The sequence below is a fragment of the Apis laboriosa genome, unplaced genomic scaffold (genome assembly GCF_014066325.1).
Source record: "Apis laboriosa isolate Shangri-la unplaced genomic scaffold, ASM1406632v1 scaffold9_cov152, whole genome shotgun sequence".
NCBI lineage: Eukaryota > Metazoa > Arthropoda > Insecta > Hymenoptera > Apidae > Apis > Apis laboriosa.
The window spans coordinates 7,051,976-7,068,943 of record NW_025224966.1 but is presented as its reverse complement, the minus strand read 5'-3'; the positions used below and the strand labels follow the sequence as shown (position 1 = coordinate 7,068,943).

The following is a 16,968-nucleotide window of genomic DNA, read 5'->3' as shown; positions in this document are numbered from 1 at the left end:
GAAAATTAAAATTTTTTTCTTCTTTTAAAATTTTTCTAATTTTTCTAATTTATTCAATTATTCAAAATATTTTCTTCTCTTATCTCCATCGTCACATTATTTTTTAGCAATAATAATTTATTCAGGCGTGAAATGATTCTGAATCTCGTGTGTTGAAATATTTCGACAGCGCTTTATTCAATTTCATACGGAAGGAAATCAAGTATTTTTAAAACAAAATACTCATACAAAACGTATAAAATCGGGGACGAGGATTTGTACATCGATCTAATACATATAGACAATCGTACAATACAACGCAATCGTTAAGTACACAATAATTATACGTAACATTAACGCCTATCAACATAAACATAAAATATAAATCTTCACATTTATTTTTTTTTTTCTTCAACAGAGATCATATCCACGCTTCCGTTATTTCTCACGATTTTGCGAGTGTGCGATCCATCTACGTTTAAACGATAAGACTCTATTGTAGCATGGCTAGTATCACAATTCTGACAAAATTGTCTCTCGAACGAAGTAGAATTGATGCGGAGTTTAATACATTTGTATGCGTGAAACGGAAACGCTTCCTTGTAAAATTTTAAAAATTCGATTTTTACATCGATTTTATACAAAAAAACTTAAGCATTACTTTGAAACGATCTATATACAACAAAAAACATGAGAAGTGATAAATGATACAAAGGATACAAAAAAAAAAAAAAAAAACAAAAAATATTCGGTACGTTATAGTAAAATACTAAAATACACGAGACTAAAGTTCTTTCTACATAATCCATCTATAAATTACAAACATCTTCTAAGTAAGTACACAAGATCAATGGTACAACGAGTAAATCTATTCAATAGCTGCACGATGAAGGTCTTCGATACTACTACTACTAACTTAACTTTGTACAAAAGCGTACAGAGTGTTTTGTCACTCTTTCTAAAATTTTGTATGCTTAAATAACGATTTAACATACACTTCGAAACAAGCAAAAAAAGAGATAAAAACGAAACTTAACAAATTCGAATATTTAAAGAAACATTTTTTCTACGTGTAATTATTGCTCGTTTTTTTCTATACATCGTTGTTCAACATACAAAAAAAAAAAAAAAAAAAAGAAAAAAAGAAAGAAACTTAGCATAAAGACTACTATCCTATATTTATACTTCATCTATACACGTCCTACAAAAATCATCTTCTACCTATCTAATCGATTCATCGATTCTCTATTTCGTTATTATATAATAACAGTTCATGACGAGAACATCAATTTTTTGGCCGGAAACGGGACATGTAAAAATCGCAGTCCGAACAATAAATGGCGGGCTCGGTCACCTGCTTCTTCCGGCAGAGATGGCAAGGCGCCGTCCTGGCAACGCCTCCGACCGGGGGTGGTTTCTGCAAAGAAGACGTGGAGGATTGGGTCACCGTCGAGCTCCCCTTCGACGTAGGGACGAAGTGCATCTGTTTGCTCTGCTTCGAAACCGGAGGGTGCTGGTAAGTTGGATATTTCATGTTCGACTGGATTTGACCGTTCTGCAACGCGTTTGGATACGTCTGATTGGGCGCCAATATGTTCTGCTGATCGATCTTCTGCGGTGATCTCTGATAATTATCGTGTCTTTGTTGGTAATTTTGCATATTCTGTTGTTGTTGTTGTTGATAAGAGGTTGGTGGATTGGGTGGTGGCTGATACTGCGGAAGTGGTTGGTTTATTCTATTGTGCTGAGGAACCGATTGGTAGGAGTAACCTTGATAGGAACTATGGCTGTATTGGTTCTGATATGGATTCGGGGATTGAGTTGGCGGGTATGCGAATTGCTGCTGCGAGTGTTGAACGGTTATAGGGCTAGCATTGTGGTTCATGATTCTCTGGTTCACGTTTGGCTGTTGTTGTTGTTGTTGGGACATTTGTTTGTTCATCTGGTTGTGCTGTTGCTCGAGTTGGTAGTAAGTCTGATAGGTACTTTTTTGGCATATTGATTTTTGTTGCTGCACGTTGTTCTGAGTATATTGAATTTGTGTGGGGTAAGGGCTGGCTGGTTTTTGGGTTTGGGACAGAGGAATGCCCTGATTCCTGGGATGAGACATTTGTGCTTGAGGATACGTTGACTGGGATTGCAAATATGGCATGTATCCATTTTGAGAGTATCTTATCTGTTGTTGAAGTTGAGGGGAGTAGGACGTGGGTGGTTTGGAAACATTTGGAAGCCCTGTGTAACTATCTCTCACAACATCTTGTCCTTCGTTGCCATAGGAACCACACAATTTCTTGTCTGACAACGATCCAACAGATTCGTTCGAATTTTGCCTTCCCAAAGGAGGTTTAATAGTTTCTGGGATAGGTATTGGGTTCACACTTCTTAACTGATCCTGATAAGGGGTCGCGGGAACACTGTCAGCTTCACTTTTTAACGGTAGAGTTTGTTGCTGAAATTTGGTAGGGGCGCAATTCTCTCGATTCATCTCTGCTTCTTGAAGACTTCTTATCTCTCGAAGAACTTGGGCAGTTTCCGGTTTGTTCATCGCCGACCGTAGAACTCTTTCGAGGATGGGATTGGGTATGTAAGAGTCTTTCTCGTCGTCCTCTGCAGTAGCCACCAGGACGACTTGATCGCAGAACGACACGCTCTTTTTCTTCCCTATTCGTCGTTTCACCTTCCTGGGCGCGATATCGTCTTCGCTTGGAAGAATCGTCGTGTTCTGAATAGTATTCTGCATGGCAACCTCGCTGATGTCATCCTCGGGATAGTCAATAGGTAAACCATTCTCGTGTGGCAATGTCAAAGACATCGACATGATGGCCTGGTTTAATCCACTTTGCTGCGTTTGCATGATATTACTCGGAGCTGTGGTCGAGATAAAACTGTTCTGACTCGAGCTCGACTCGAAACTCGAATTCATGATCGACTGATTCGATTCAGTTTTGGTAAAGTTCGCCAGATTTTCCGTAGAAAGTTTCATCGGCCTCGATTCCTCCTCGTGCTGTACATCCTGAGAACCCTCCATCAACGAAGGAGAAACGCAATTTTGCTTCGTCGAGATCTTCTGTTCGGGTTCTGTTTTCGCCGGCTGCAGCTTAATCTGCTCGAATCTAGCCGCCATGTCTTTCACGGAGGAAACAACTCTTGGACAATCAGGTACGTCGCGACTAGTCTGATCATAATTTTGTCCAAGACTGTTCATCATCAGATCGCTCGTTCTTCGAGCGATCGTCGGTCCTTGTATGCTAGGAGCGGACGATCTGCCCTTAGATGCATCCTGTTCGAATGGACCCTGTTTCTTCATCCTCCTTTCCGCCTGTTTAGCTTGCAACTCGCGCAGCCAGGTCACACCGGACGATTTTTCCTCTTCCTCCTGATCCTCGAGCCTCTTCTCCTCCCTGGAAGGATCGCAGGTCATAATCTGATCCCTCTTCAGCTGCAATTGAGACAACAGACTGATAATATGCTGATTGTCCAATTCCTGTTGACGTTGCTGCTGCGTTGACACGGCCGCCTGTTGCAGCTGCTGCTGCTGCTGCTGATACTGCTGCTGATACTGTTGTTGTTGCTGTTGCTGCTGTTGATATTGATGCTGGTACTGTTGCTGACTCTCCTGGACGTGATTGGTGGAGCTCTCGTCGATCGGTGGCGGGGGAGGTGGAAAGTCCTCGCTCGCTTGCCTCGAATGGGACACAGAGTGAATAGAGGGATACGGTGGGGGAGGAAAATCTTCGCTGGGTTGCCTCGAATGAGAAACGTTCCCGCTCTCGGGATAGGGAGGCAACGAGTCCAACTGACTCTGCTGTTTCACAGGACTCTGCTCGTTGTGCACATCCGCTCTGGTGACCACGAACGTGGGCTCGTACAGGATACCATTGGCGTATTGCACCACGTCATCTTGAATTCTCGGTTTGCTGTTGTAGCCCGATGGACACGAGGGGGATACATTCGCAGCGTTCTGCTCCATAGCGTAGGAGGGCAAAAACGGAAGGGAATGAGACTCGGACGAGTAGTCGGTATAGTTGGACGTTCTATTCGCTCCGCCAGCCGAATTGGTCGCGTTCACGTGATTCCAATACGCTCCGTTCTGCTCTTGGGACGGATTCGACGGATTGCACTGACCCTCTGACGCCGGGTAGACCGATTTCTCGGATTGCTGCTCGTTGTGCACTTCGCCCGAACACTTAGACTTGCTAAGCTGAGAAGTGGTCCTGAGCGGAGGAGGCGGTGGAACCTTCGCCACGTGTAACACTTTGCCAGCACTTCCGTGGAAGCTCTTCCTCATCAGACGACTTCTCTCCAGATTCGGATTGCTCGTACTGCTCGGGCTCCCGTTGCTATTTCCGGTGAACTCGAGATGCCCCTCTGACAGGTAACCGCTCAAAGATTGGCACACCTCGTTCCCCTTCAAACCCACACTGGAATCGTCCACCGACTGCTTTGGCAAGGTGTTGGAGGCTCCCTCCGCGCTAGCATTCGTTTGTCCATCCTGCCCTTCGCGCAGATCCGGCATGCTTCTGTTTTTCCTCTTGATCAATCCACCCATTAACAATTTCCTGCGAATCTTGTGCTGCTTCTTGCCCTGTTTCTGCTGTTCCCCGCCCGTGCTACCAGACTGAGAATTTCTCGCGTTGTTGGCAACGTTAGTGTCGACGTTCTCCTTCGACTTCTCCACTTTTGCTCCCTTGGGCGAGGGAGAAGATCGGGTGGGCGCGATGGAGAAGTCTTTCGAGACGTTCTTGTTCCTCTCCTCGCTGCGTGCCCGTTTCTTGTCCTTTTTGTCGTCGTCGCAACGCTTCGTACGGCTGAACAGACCCGTCCTCTGCATCGGCCGATCGTACAACATGTACTCTTCATCCTCGATCACGTTCACAGCCGTCGCCTTGCTGCGCAGAGTCTTCTTTTTTGGCAACGTGGCATAAATCTCTATGCTCTTCGTGGTAGGCTTGTCGCTAGCCGCGGTTGGAGCGTTCACCAGAAGTTCTCGACTGTTTTGCCTGGAATGATTCCCTTTGTCTCTGGAACTCTGTCGAGAGTGTTGGCCTGATTTACTGTTCTCTCGAGAATGCCTGCCTTCTAGCGCGCCTTCTACAAGTATATACACAATTATACATTAAAGATATACAAAATTACAAAATTCGTTACTAATTATTCCATTCGATATATTTTTCTTTTTTTCTTTTTTTAAACAACAGACCTTCTTTTTCTCCATTGGCCGTTGCTTGCTCCTGCAACATCCTTCTGTGCAAACTCCTTGTCCTCATCACGCAAGTATTGTGCTTCATCCTCGCTATGGTGATCGTGTGAGGATTGTTGTACGGCGCGTCCATGGCAGCTCTAGCTTTGCTGCTGGCTGCGCTGCACAGAGCAACAGCGGTGCTGAGATCCCCTGCATCCTCGGCCGCTCGGGATTTGTCCAAGAGCGCGTCGGTTTCCTTGCAGAGACGTTCGCAGTCGTCGCCTGAGGAAGCTTGGTAGCCTTCCGGGATCTGGGCAAGCTATCATTTAAGTAAATCGATTTGAACTCTAAGTTCAATTAATTACAATTACAATTATCTATCTGTCACAATTCCACAAATTCGATGTAACACTTATTCTATATAATACCGTGAAATACATTATTTGCCGTAACGTCGTACCTGCAGATTATGCTTTAGACCCTGTTGGAGCGGAAGGCTGTCCGTGGAAGACAAGGAATACGAATCGTATCCGGCGTCGTAATGGCCGCTGCTGCTGCTCGAGAGTTCTCCAGATTTGCTGGTCGGGCTCTTCGGCACGCCCGAGTTCCTCTGCATTTTATTGACGATGTACAGATACGGATTGTCCATCGTCGTGGAGGAACTCGAGGAGGCGCTGTTTCGATCGCCCGACCAGTTCCCGGAATCCCGCCTCCGCGGCACGTTCAAGTGATCCGGAATACTGATGGCGTCCTGCGGTGTCGAGCCCGCGCTCAGGCTTCGTGTCAGCTGCATTTGTTGCTTCTTCTGCTGCTGCATCACGTTCTCGACCGCGCGTCGACTGATATATTTCGACTCCACCTCCCCGTCCACGGTATCAACACCCTTCAACAACAAAAGTAACAAAAATCTTTTATTTACTTTCGTCTTATATTTATTAAAAAAAAAAGTTGTAGGATATAATCATGAATTATTAACTATAAGAGTAACTCAGAAACTCAAAAAATTTATTTTAAAGAAATTATAATTTTCAATTTTTTTTTTTTTGTTTTTATCATTCTCTCGAATTAAAATTTTTCTATTATATACTTTATTATATAATTCGTTGATCATCGAAACTCACTTGATTTCCAAATATATTATTCTGTATATCGGTCAGATTCTGATAATCGCTGTAAATCCTACGCTGCGTATAAGGGTGAGGGGGGCTGTCGGGATTGGGCGTGATGGCACGTCTGGCTGTGCTGTTGATCGATGGTTTTTCCGGGCTGGGGGTGATCGATCGTCGAACATTATTCTTCGGGGGTGTCTTCAGCCCATTTCCGTTCGGGAAAGGAGTCACGGTTTTCGGGGCGTTTTCCGTGTTCACTGGAGTCCCGCCGGGGGTTGCATACAGCAGAAGCAGCGGCTGATATCTGCCCCTCCTGCATTTCTCCACCACTTGCTCCCAACGTGGACCAATCTCCTTCACGGTCGCATCGTCAAAGTAGATCCATACCTGAACCAGGACGAGAAAAAGGTAAATAAAATTCGAAAATTTGACGTGGCATATCCAAGGAACAAAGTGCTACTTGAAACACGATATAAACACTCGAGAGATTAATTTCTATGTAATTCGACGATGATCTACTTATCCGGGTAATTGAGGGATAAACGGTGTAATCTCTATGCAAACCTTGAGTTTAGTGTGGAAGAAGAAGGTGGAGTAGTGTTTCCCGTAATACGTAACGACTCCAACGAGATTATGCACGGTCGAGGCACCCCATCTAGAGTCCACCACGCTGTGGAAAACATCGCTCAATCTGAGGGACGTTCCCACGGTAGCGAAAACGTCCATGATATGCTCCAACGAAGGCCGTTCGCTATCCCATACGACTCCGACGGAAACGATTTCCGGTCGGTTCATCAGGGTCCGACATATTTGTATTTTCGCGCCGCAAGAGCTCTGCGAATCAAAAAAAAAAGTTCGTTTTAATATTTAATTATAATTTCGGAGGGTCGACGATTTCTGAACGAAGGAACCATTTAATTTTTCAGATTATTCGAATTTATCTCTGAATGAATCGTCTCCTTATTTTGAAGTTTTACTTTTTCTTTTCTTCAATTCTGCTGAATTTTTGATTAATTATTGGTCAATCATCGAATAGAACAAATATAATTGACTAGTAATTGTATAAATCGATAACGAGCAAGTATGTAATTATCTAACAATGTAATATGAAAATTAAGGATTGATCGATGTATAATTATTAAATTACTGATTTCTTAACACGTATATCATATGATCAAGGGCGATAATTATTTATTCTTTCCAGCTAATATAGAGAGGAGAATTTCTCGGTTGCAGATTATAACTGAATACTACAACACTTATGCGGTCGGCCAAATAGCCCGTGGGTGCTCGAACGATAATTATCGTTCCACTTCAAAGAGAAAGTTCGCGGGATATCATTTCCAAGAAAGGCCAAAGGAGAGTGTATCCGATCTTGTCGAATGAATCAAACCAGAATCACCGGAACTGCTTCGAAATGCAAACTTGTGAATCGTTCGCGGAGATTAAATATTTCACGGAGTTGTGTAAAGTGGAAGAAAGAAAGTAGGTATATTTATAAGTTAACTCACTGGACAATCTCTGATGTCGCCCATGCCTCCGGCTTTTCGAAGGAGCTGACCGAAAAGATCGGGACTGTTTCGAGAATTCGGTGGTGTTTGTCGAGCCTGCGACGTCAGTGCTGATGCTGATACGTAGTGAACCATCTGGAAATAAATTTAGATTTGTGAATATATGGGGAAACGAATAATTTATGGAAGAAAATTATAATCTATTAAATTATTTCTCTTGACTTTTCAATTTTTTTTAATATTTTATTTTTAATTAATTATGATTTACAGTCTACATTTGCGTTTTTTCTTCGTTAGATTAATAATTTTTCATTAATATGTATTAATTTCTTACAGGTAGAGGTTCCAGAAGAGGTTTAAGAAGATATCAAAGAAATTCATATATAATTTATCTTGCGTAATATTTTCAGAGAATTTTAAATTGCAATTTAACAAAAAAAAAAAAAGAAAAATAAAATTTCTCGTGCTCTCTCTTCGACTCGGAATAATAGTAGCCAGCTGGTAAAAGCGATCGGCCATGACCGATACCAGATTGCAACGAGTTTCGCGTTTTTATAATCGGCAGATACAAGCTCAGAGGGAGAACCAACTCCACCCACGTGAGTTGTTCCTGGACTGTGCTCGGTTATACCCAAGCTGCGCATTGATTATGCTCGAAAGGGCACTGCTTTTGTTCTTTACCCTGCGTTAGGAAACGTCCACTTTTCTTTTCAATTCTTCGAGATTCGACGAGATTGAGAAACACGTTAATTCGCTTTGCTTTGATATATTATCTCGAATAAGTACGAGATTTGAATGGTTTGAATAGGGATTCATTTTTTTTCTTCTTTCTTTTGCTTTTCAGAACTTTTTTAGAATGCTTGAAAAGGATTTTATTTAAAACATTCGTGTTGCAATTTTTATTAAAAAATCCTGAATTCTTAATAATATTTTAAGGAAATAAAAATTTCTGGGGAATTTTATAATTTCTAGGGGATTTCTAATTAGGTTTCTTCGTGATTTCTTTGTGATTTCGAATATATTATTAAATATTTAAGAAATAACGAATTCTTAGTAAATTTTGCTCTATTAAACTTTGCTCTAAATTTTAAAATCTTCGTAAAAATTTTATAACAGACAGAAAATTACAAGAATTTCTCGGAAGTTGGACCACGATTTTCGCAAAACAAAAAGCTATTTCTCGTGGAATGAATTAAAAAATTAATGAAAGGGAAAAATGAGATATACCCGATGAAAGTATAACGAGGTGTGAAGTTCCCAGAAAATTATATAATTTTATCATAGAAAAAGAGTAATTACGAAGTACCACGAGCGAAATACGACTTTCGTTATTGCATTTGTTCAGGACCCGTGGTTGGTTTTGGTTTTCGTATCGAAACTTTGCCACAAGTAATTCCATGTTGCTAACTAGAAATTTAATTAACTCTTCCATACACCGTGAGATATATATTCATTCCCACGATAAAGAAACGTGTCCGGCTCTTTTAATGTTCTTTGTTAGCTTATTTAATAGATTCATAAAAGTAATCGATAGAAAGTTTTTTTTTTTATCCAACATTAATAAATAACAATAATAATTTAATTATTTAATATCGCAGTATCAAAGAATATCTTTCTCTTTATATTTTCGTATAATTTGAAAGAAAAACAATTAGAATACGTTATCTTATATTCGTATAAAAGTAAATTCAAAAATTTTCTATTTTAAATTCTAAGGAAATATTAAAAAATATTATATAAAATTCATTTTATATTATATTCAAAAGTATATTCATAATATATTCAAAAAGATATTGCATTTGTATAATTACATTATGCAATACTTATTTCAATTGCAGTTGTACATTCAGGTCAACAATCAATAGAAATTATGCATTTCCTCATTCTTTACCCACTCTGTCGTATAACAGAAACAGTTTCACAAACACATTTCTCTATGCACGAGGAAATAAAAGTTAACCTGAATATATCGCGAACGAAAGCGAAAATCGTGAATATCACAGTATAAAACGCGAATCACAGAATCAGAGAGAGGAATAATCGAGAGTTTCACTTTTCTCGTCGAGGCGGAAATAATCAAACTCGTCGAACTAGGGCCAGTTTACCAGAAACGCGATAACATGTTGTTCTAGGTACACGTTCACAGTTTATTAAGTTTCTCGAAACTTGGTGTAAAAACAAATATTTCATAATTTTTTCTACTTTTGTTACTTCATTATAGAAATAATGATAACAATAAAAAGGAAAATTGAATTTCCGTAAAATTCTCTATTAATTAAAGAAATATTGATATTAAAGAATTGTTTAGTAGAATTTCAAGGAAACAAAATTCTAGGGAACCCTAGATTTTCTAATTTTATTATAATCTACAAACTCGTTTATTATTATACGAATTTAAAAATCAACTACTTGTCAACCCTTCAATAAGGATTAAATCAAGTCCCATTAGACGAACTCTAAGAAACTTCAGCAGATCCCCATTTCGAAGCAATTACAACCCCTCCGATTGGTCTCGGTGCCTATTACCAATTCCAACTTGGCTTCCCACACCCCCTCCAATCGTGTTTCGAGTTTATTGCGCGAAACAGTATCCCATCGACCCTCAAAATCCATCCTCTTCCATTCCTCTTCCATTCCTCTTCCATTCCTCTTGGTCGTTCGCGGCCAATGAGCCGTCAAATCCCGATCAGCTAATCCGTTTACACGACGCGACTCGATCGTTCAGTATCTAGGCTCGCTTGGGCTTCTCCCTTAAGTCGCTTAAATCGCTTAAACTCTGTCCCTCCTCGAAGGGCTAACTTTCGTTTACCTTCCTCGTTAACCCTCTTCGACTACCTGGACCACCCCCAAACGAGTCGATCTCACGAGAGGATACGAAAGAAAACTTTTACGAAATTTTACCTGAGATTCTCCTTCGTAGATCTCCGGATCTACCTGCTACAGACTACGTGAGAAAAGAAACGTTCGATGGCAAGGAAGTGATCGTGTGGACAGATGGATCGAATGGTCGGGGGGAAAAAAGAGGAAAGATAAACTATTCTCTGAATTCTCCTTGAAACGTAATGGAACGTTTCGCAAGAAACACGTTTTTCCTCGAGTTGCGCGCTATCGAGAGATTCTGTGTTGGATATGAATATAAGAGGAATAACGATAGATGGAATGTTTTTAAATACGATGGAATCTCAGAGACAAAGTGGAGGTAGAAAAAAAGAAAAGTTGACGACGAAAAAAATTGATTACAACTTGTAAATGACTGGAATGAAACGATGTTCTTGTGCTTATTGTTCAGTGATTCTTTTATCAGTTTTTGCTACTCGATTTTTTGGAATATGATTGATAAATGATGATATGAAAAAGTATTGTTTTACGTTGTTGTAAAAATAGTTGATAAGTTGAAATTGATCTTAAACAATTTGATGGCTGCGCCATTCTTGAACGTAATACGTTCAAACGGAACTCAAGATTTGTAAAATTTACTCGAGGAATTTACTTGCTTTTCTTCAATTCTCTATATATTGCATTGTACGTAAAATTCTCAATTAAATCAGGACACTCTTAATCAATTGTTATCAAAAGCTCAGTGGCAATTTATTCATCAGTTAGCCCGCAGGCCACGTCGATTAGAATTCCCTTTGACGAGAGAAGAACTCGTGGACCAGACTAACCTGTGTAAAAGGCAGAGGCTCTGAGGTGGCACCGCAAGCTCCGCAAACGCTTTGCTCGACCAATGTCATGGCGAACTTTTGATGGGGCACGCAGTGTCTGGCGCTGCACATGTCTTCCGCCTCCCCGCTGGCGATGTGAAGGTGTATACGCAGAAGAATGTTTTCCTGCAATAATATTCTTCCTTAATATATCTCCATTATTGTCGTGTTCGATGATACATCGCTAAAAATAAATAAGATCCTGATAATCGATTATGGTAATTCGAAAAAGAATGCTCGTCATGTAAAATGTGATTAATTTATTTCACTGTTTTATTGTTTCGTAAAGAAACTAATAATTATTTTTCAAAGAATATATCGATTGAATAATTTATTACTAAAAATCTAACGACACTTTTTATTGTTAAAGGTGTTTTGCAAAAATTGTAAGAGTAAGAGTTATAAGAGAATGATGTATTAATGAAAATCATCTATATATTCTCAATTATTATTGAGAATATTTAAAATATAAGATGGAGAATATAAAATGAATCAAAATTTGTGGATATATTTTTGATTGTGATAAAAAGCATATGCAACAAAGGATCGATAAAATTCCAAATGACAAAAGACACGAAGTTAAAAATAATGATTTCGAAGCGGGAAAAGCAATCATGCAAGCCCATGAGGTATTCGCGTAGAAACTCGTATATTATGATATTCTTTTCTCTGCCATCCTTCCAACCAGCGTTGCTGGAAGAAATATAAAGCGAGTCGTAAATTTATCCGAATGGCAGCAAGTCTTGAAACATAAGTATCCGGTCCGCTATTAGGAATTTAAAAATATATCCATCCACGTAACTAATGGAAGATAATAATGGAAGATATTATAATTGAAATTTATTCGATTCTAAATTTTAGAAACTTAGAGATATTGCATCGCAACGTACAGAAATTTCTTGTATCAAGATTGTAAAGCAACCTTTGATCATAGATAAATTAACTAAGAGATGTTAATACTGGAAACTAACAGCGTACGTTTGACAACTTTCAACTTGACGAAGAATACCACTGTCTTCTCAAAAATAGACGCATAAACGATATTTTCATCTTTATTATCGTACAATTATTTCGTTCTTTAAGCAACAGCTTGCATACCAGGACAATAATCTAAATCAGATACTAAACCTAAACTCAGCCTACCATAATCTACCATCCTTCCAATCAATCCAACGTTGGAATGGTGATAATATCCCAAGGCCAACGACACGAAATCCTCACTGCCACGATCGAATCGTTTAATTAGTCGCTGAAAGTAATCCAATCAGCATGCCCTGAAACGCTCTAGATACGCATGTCCCTGCGTTTATTACACTCGTGGACTGCATTCGTTATACATTCGTTTTACGTGGCCGACCGATGTCGACACACGCGCACACACACACACACACGCGTGCGCATGCGCATACGAAACGACACCCAATCTAAACGTGACTCCCGTGTAAACGAGAAAGTGAACAACCGGTGCGTATTCGCGCAGAGTCACCTAGCCGGCCACGCTCGGCTGAGGCAATCCGCGATACGCTCGGCCACTGAGAGCTGCAACTGAGAGGAAACGTGGAACTGGTTTTGCGCGATGGAATATTCAGGATCGTAAACCGCTCGGAAAATCGAAGGAAATCGCAACGCATTAGACGTCGTGAATGTCGAAACTGAGAGATTAATGCGATTGCGGCCAATAGTTGTAAGGGGGAGTGGATAATGGCCGATCATTCTTATGAATGGGCAAAAACAACTGGAAAAATGTACCACGAGCTCTGTTCGGGATTGGCAAGATTATGGAAGTGTATGATGAAATTTTTACAAGAAATTATAGAATAAATTGTTCTTGCATCTCGATGAAAATTATGGATATTTCGTGTACTGATTTATAAATGATTTTTTTTTCGTTTCGATCAGGGATACAAGATGCACATATTGAATGCAATGGAGATTAATGGATGATCGTAATTTTTGTCAAGAAGATGAAATTTAAGTTCATAATTGATATGACGTTAATAGTTTGCGAATATACTGGCAAATATATAATAGCCTCGGACGCATTCTATTTAATACTACATTTATTATGTTGCAACTCGTTCGTGATACCGTTACGCTACAATAAGCAACTCGATAAAACTGTCTTTCTCGACGTACATTGACATACATTACAATTTATTACTGAAGAAATTATTACTAAAGAAATGATATCGAAAATCACGAGGACTCATCAACCCTTCTGATTCTGATTCTAAAACTACAACCCAATCATGAATATATACTTTCCCTCATTCATCCTCTTTCATCCCTTTCATCTTCACAATCCACCTAATTAATCTTATAAATTTTCTGAAAAAAAAATGGACTCCTTTTGACTCAAAATTGGATTTCAAAATTGGACTCAAAGAATTTTCAACCGTGATCTCATTTATTATTCTTCCACTCATAAAAGACAAATTCTGTACACCGTTCAACAAGAAATCTACCAACTTCGTGTATACGATTCATTTATATATATATAATATAACGATACATCGGTGCGTTGGAAAAGACTTAATAGGCGAAAAGAAACTAGGCAAACTAGCCACTTACGAAACATTCCGCCGCGTCGTCCATGAATCCAAGCTGGAATCTTTGCTGATCGAGAAAACTCTCGGCGAGAGCACGGCGCAGCGTGTCAGGAGGCAACGCGCTCTCTTGCGAAAACTGCAGCTGGGAGAAAAGGTCCTGCAACAGACAAGGTGACGAACGAATTACTTAAATGGTAAATGAAAAATAAAGGGAGGCTTGTTGGAGAGGGCGGCTTTTGTTGCGTTGGAGGGAACACGCTCGAGGAATTGTTTAAAGCGTTCGGTTGATTAATGGCTTATCTCAAGAGGCCTTTCGTTCGCCGTGATATTATGCGGCGCGGGCTTAACGAGTCGTTGTTGCTATTGTTGCATTTGAAAAGAATTATTTTACGGTCAATCGTGCATTTCACGGTTCTTGCGTCGAAGTGGCTCAAGGTAAATCTGTTTTGTTTTGAAGAATTTTTGTCACACGTAGTATTATTGAGATTGATGCACTTGTTGTTGATGGAAAATTCGAATTCGATTTTTTTTTTCTTTTGTTGAATGGGTATGCAATTACGAACAAATTTTTTATCTTTACAAATTAGATAAACGAAGAAATGTAAAAAGAAAAAAGAAAAATTGAAGCAAACAAGATGACAAGAGATATTAAAAAGATGTTGTACGATAAGGCACGTCAATCGTGTTGCAATTTTTGCTTAATTGCATTGATAAACGTTTTCCTTTTTACGTTTGCTATGTATATATATATGATAAGCCTGAAGATGAGTTCGGTTGCTAATAACTCGAGTATTCAATTCAACGCTGGTGACATAGCGTTAAACGATGAAACGTTTTGATGAATAAGGGTATTTGAGGTCTATATGCGATCGTTTCGTGAACAGAATAGGATACGAGAAGCGCGAGTGCACGTGTCGCAAAGACTGTGTAAATATCTCTGTTTGTAGGACACACGTATCGCGTTACCGATGCAAAAGATGCAGTGGCCACGAGGCATGAAGATATATTGTGTAATATCGTATGAAACTTCTCGAGCATTGGATAACAATTACCATATAAATGTCATAAAAATATGAATTGCATTGTGCAATATTATTTATCAAATTTATACAAATACATAATATATATATTTCAGAATTATTTTAATTTTAAATATTAATTCACAATAAATATTTTTTTTATACAATTTTTCATTATTTTTCAGAGGATTTAAACTTGAAACATAATAATTAATAAAAAATTAATCTTCGAAAATAATTTTTTATAAGAAGCAAATTTTGTCAAAGAAATAAATTTTCCGCCTTTTGGTAGCCGGATAAAAGAGAGGTTTCTTCGTATAATTTATTCATGAATTCGAACTCGAAATTTCCATATTGAAGTGATCCTGTTTTGGGCGACAGGTACTTTTCACCTTTCTTGAACCTTTCATTTCCATACAACCTTACGATACATTTGTAAATGTCAAACAATTCTATTCAACTCATTCAAACTGTATCGATTCATTATTCTAACAAATATATTTTAATAAAATTCTTCAAAACTCGCTGAAATTACCTCGAAAAACCTAAAACACTGAAAGATATTACTTCATTCGTTAAATATTCAATTTACAAATAAACATAAATATTGTATATCAGGAAGAAAGAGATAATTACTATCAACAAGTTTCCTTAAGAAAAAATTAATAACAATAGATAGATAATAATTTATTTACACACCGAAATAATCAAAAGACACGTCACAGTTCCACCGATAAGTCACGACCAAAAGCGGAATTAACGAAAATCTCGAGGAGCCGAGTTGCTCGGCCGCGTATCAAGCGCCGAATGGATGCAAAAGGAAACTCATAACGCCCACGTACTCTCAATTTCCCGTTACGTAAACGTATGCAAATCCAGCCTATGTAAATGGGATCGGCAACCCGAACGAAATCCTCCTTTTAAACGTTTTCTTTCTCTCTAATCAGCATAACAGAGCGGCATGAACGATTTCGAAACTCGATTCCCTCCTCCTCCTCCTCCTTCGATCGTGGAAAATACGTCGAAAATTTCGATCCATCCGTCTCGAAGATGCGTTTTCGAAAAAAGGTTGGTGCAAAAAAAAAAAAAATCCACGAAAAAAAGAAAGAGTTGTACGAGTAAACGAGTTTAGTTTCGCAAGTAAACGGTGGCCACGCGTAGAAAGTCGGCGGCACGTACCGCTTCGGGCTGCTTGCTCAACGCGTGCACCATTTCGAGGCGCAGCGACGAGAAAAAATGTTAACGAAGAGGAGGAAAAAATGGGATACGAGTTGCGAGGAGAGGAGAAGGAGCGAATGACGTGTTTGGATCTATCGATCGGTCGATTTGGAAATTTTTCGAGGGGAAAAAACGTTTGATGATGAAACGAATGATACGAGTGCAATTTTTATATCGACGGCAGAGAATAAATTAAAATTTTGCATATTTTATGTGCGATACAGTTGTATTATCTTGGAAAATTTAATTTATTAGAATAATTGAAACGTTAAAAATTACTTTGTTCGATAGGAAAGAGTAAAATTATAACTATAAGGAAATGTGCAAAATAATCTGTATAAAGAAAATCGATGCACGAATTATGGAATCGAAAGAACCACCAAGTAATGGTTATTGGTGAAATTTTTCAATGAAAGTCGTTCGATGAGGTATCGAATACCGCGAGGAGAAACGGCTCTGCTCGGTTGATGTTAAGACGACGATGGTCTTTGTCCACGTGCGTCGAGAAGGATGTCGCACCTGTTGGAAGCAGGTTGGCCTCGTATCGAAAAAAAACCAATCCACTGGTTGGAACTACGTGCTATCGTGAAATCGATGAATGAAAGCGACCATGAAAATTCCAAGATTTATTACAACGCCATATACTAACTCTATTTCTCTGGACTTCTGGAAATCATTGTTATGATGTTATTTCATT

General features: G+C 39.2%; 1 protein-coding gene across 7 annotated transcripts in view; it reads right to left on the bottom strand.

The window, feature by feature from the left end:
• Positions 1-1,249: 1,249 nt before the first annotated feature.
• Positions 1,250-16,968, bottom strand: part of LOC122720081 (mediator of RNA polymerase II transcription subunit 12) — a 92,159-nt gene continuing 76,440 nt past the window's right edge. For 5 of the 7 annotated variants that reach the window (XM_043946538.1, XM_043946539.1, XM_043946540.1 and 2 more), the window contains 8 exons: positions 14,057-14,191; positions 11,447-11,611; positions 7,782-7,916; positions 6,835-7,104; positions 6,283-6,657; positions 5,622-6,044; positions 5,180-5,480; positions 1,250-5,070 (listed from right to left, as the gene is read on the bottom strand). In XM_043946538.1, the coding sequence (XP_043802473.1) occupies positions 1,265-5,070; positions 5,180-5,480; positions 5,622-6,044; positions 6,283-6,657; positions 6,835-7,104; positions 7,782-7,916; positions 11,447-11,611; positions 14,057-14,191 (5,610 nt within the window). In that variant the 3' untranslated portion in view covers positions 1,250-1,264. Of the gene's footprint in view, positions 5,071-5,179; positions 5,481-5,621; positions 6,045-6,282; positions 6,658-6,834; positions 7,105-7,781; positions 7,917-11,446; positions 11,612-12,628; positions 12,742-14,056; positions 14,192-16,968 lie in introns of those variants that run through there. The other 2 variants (XM_043946541.1, XM_043946544.1) reach the window with 2 other exon arrangements.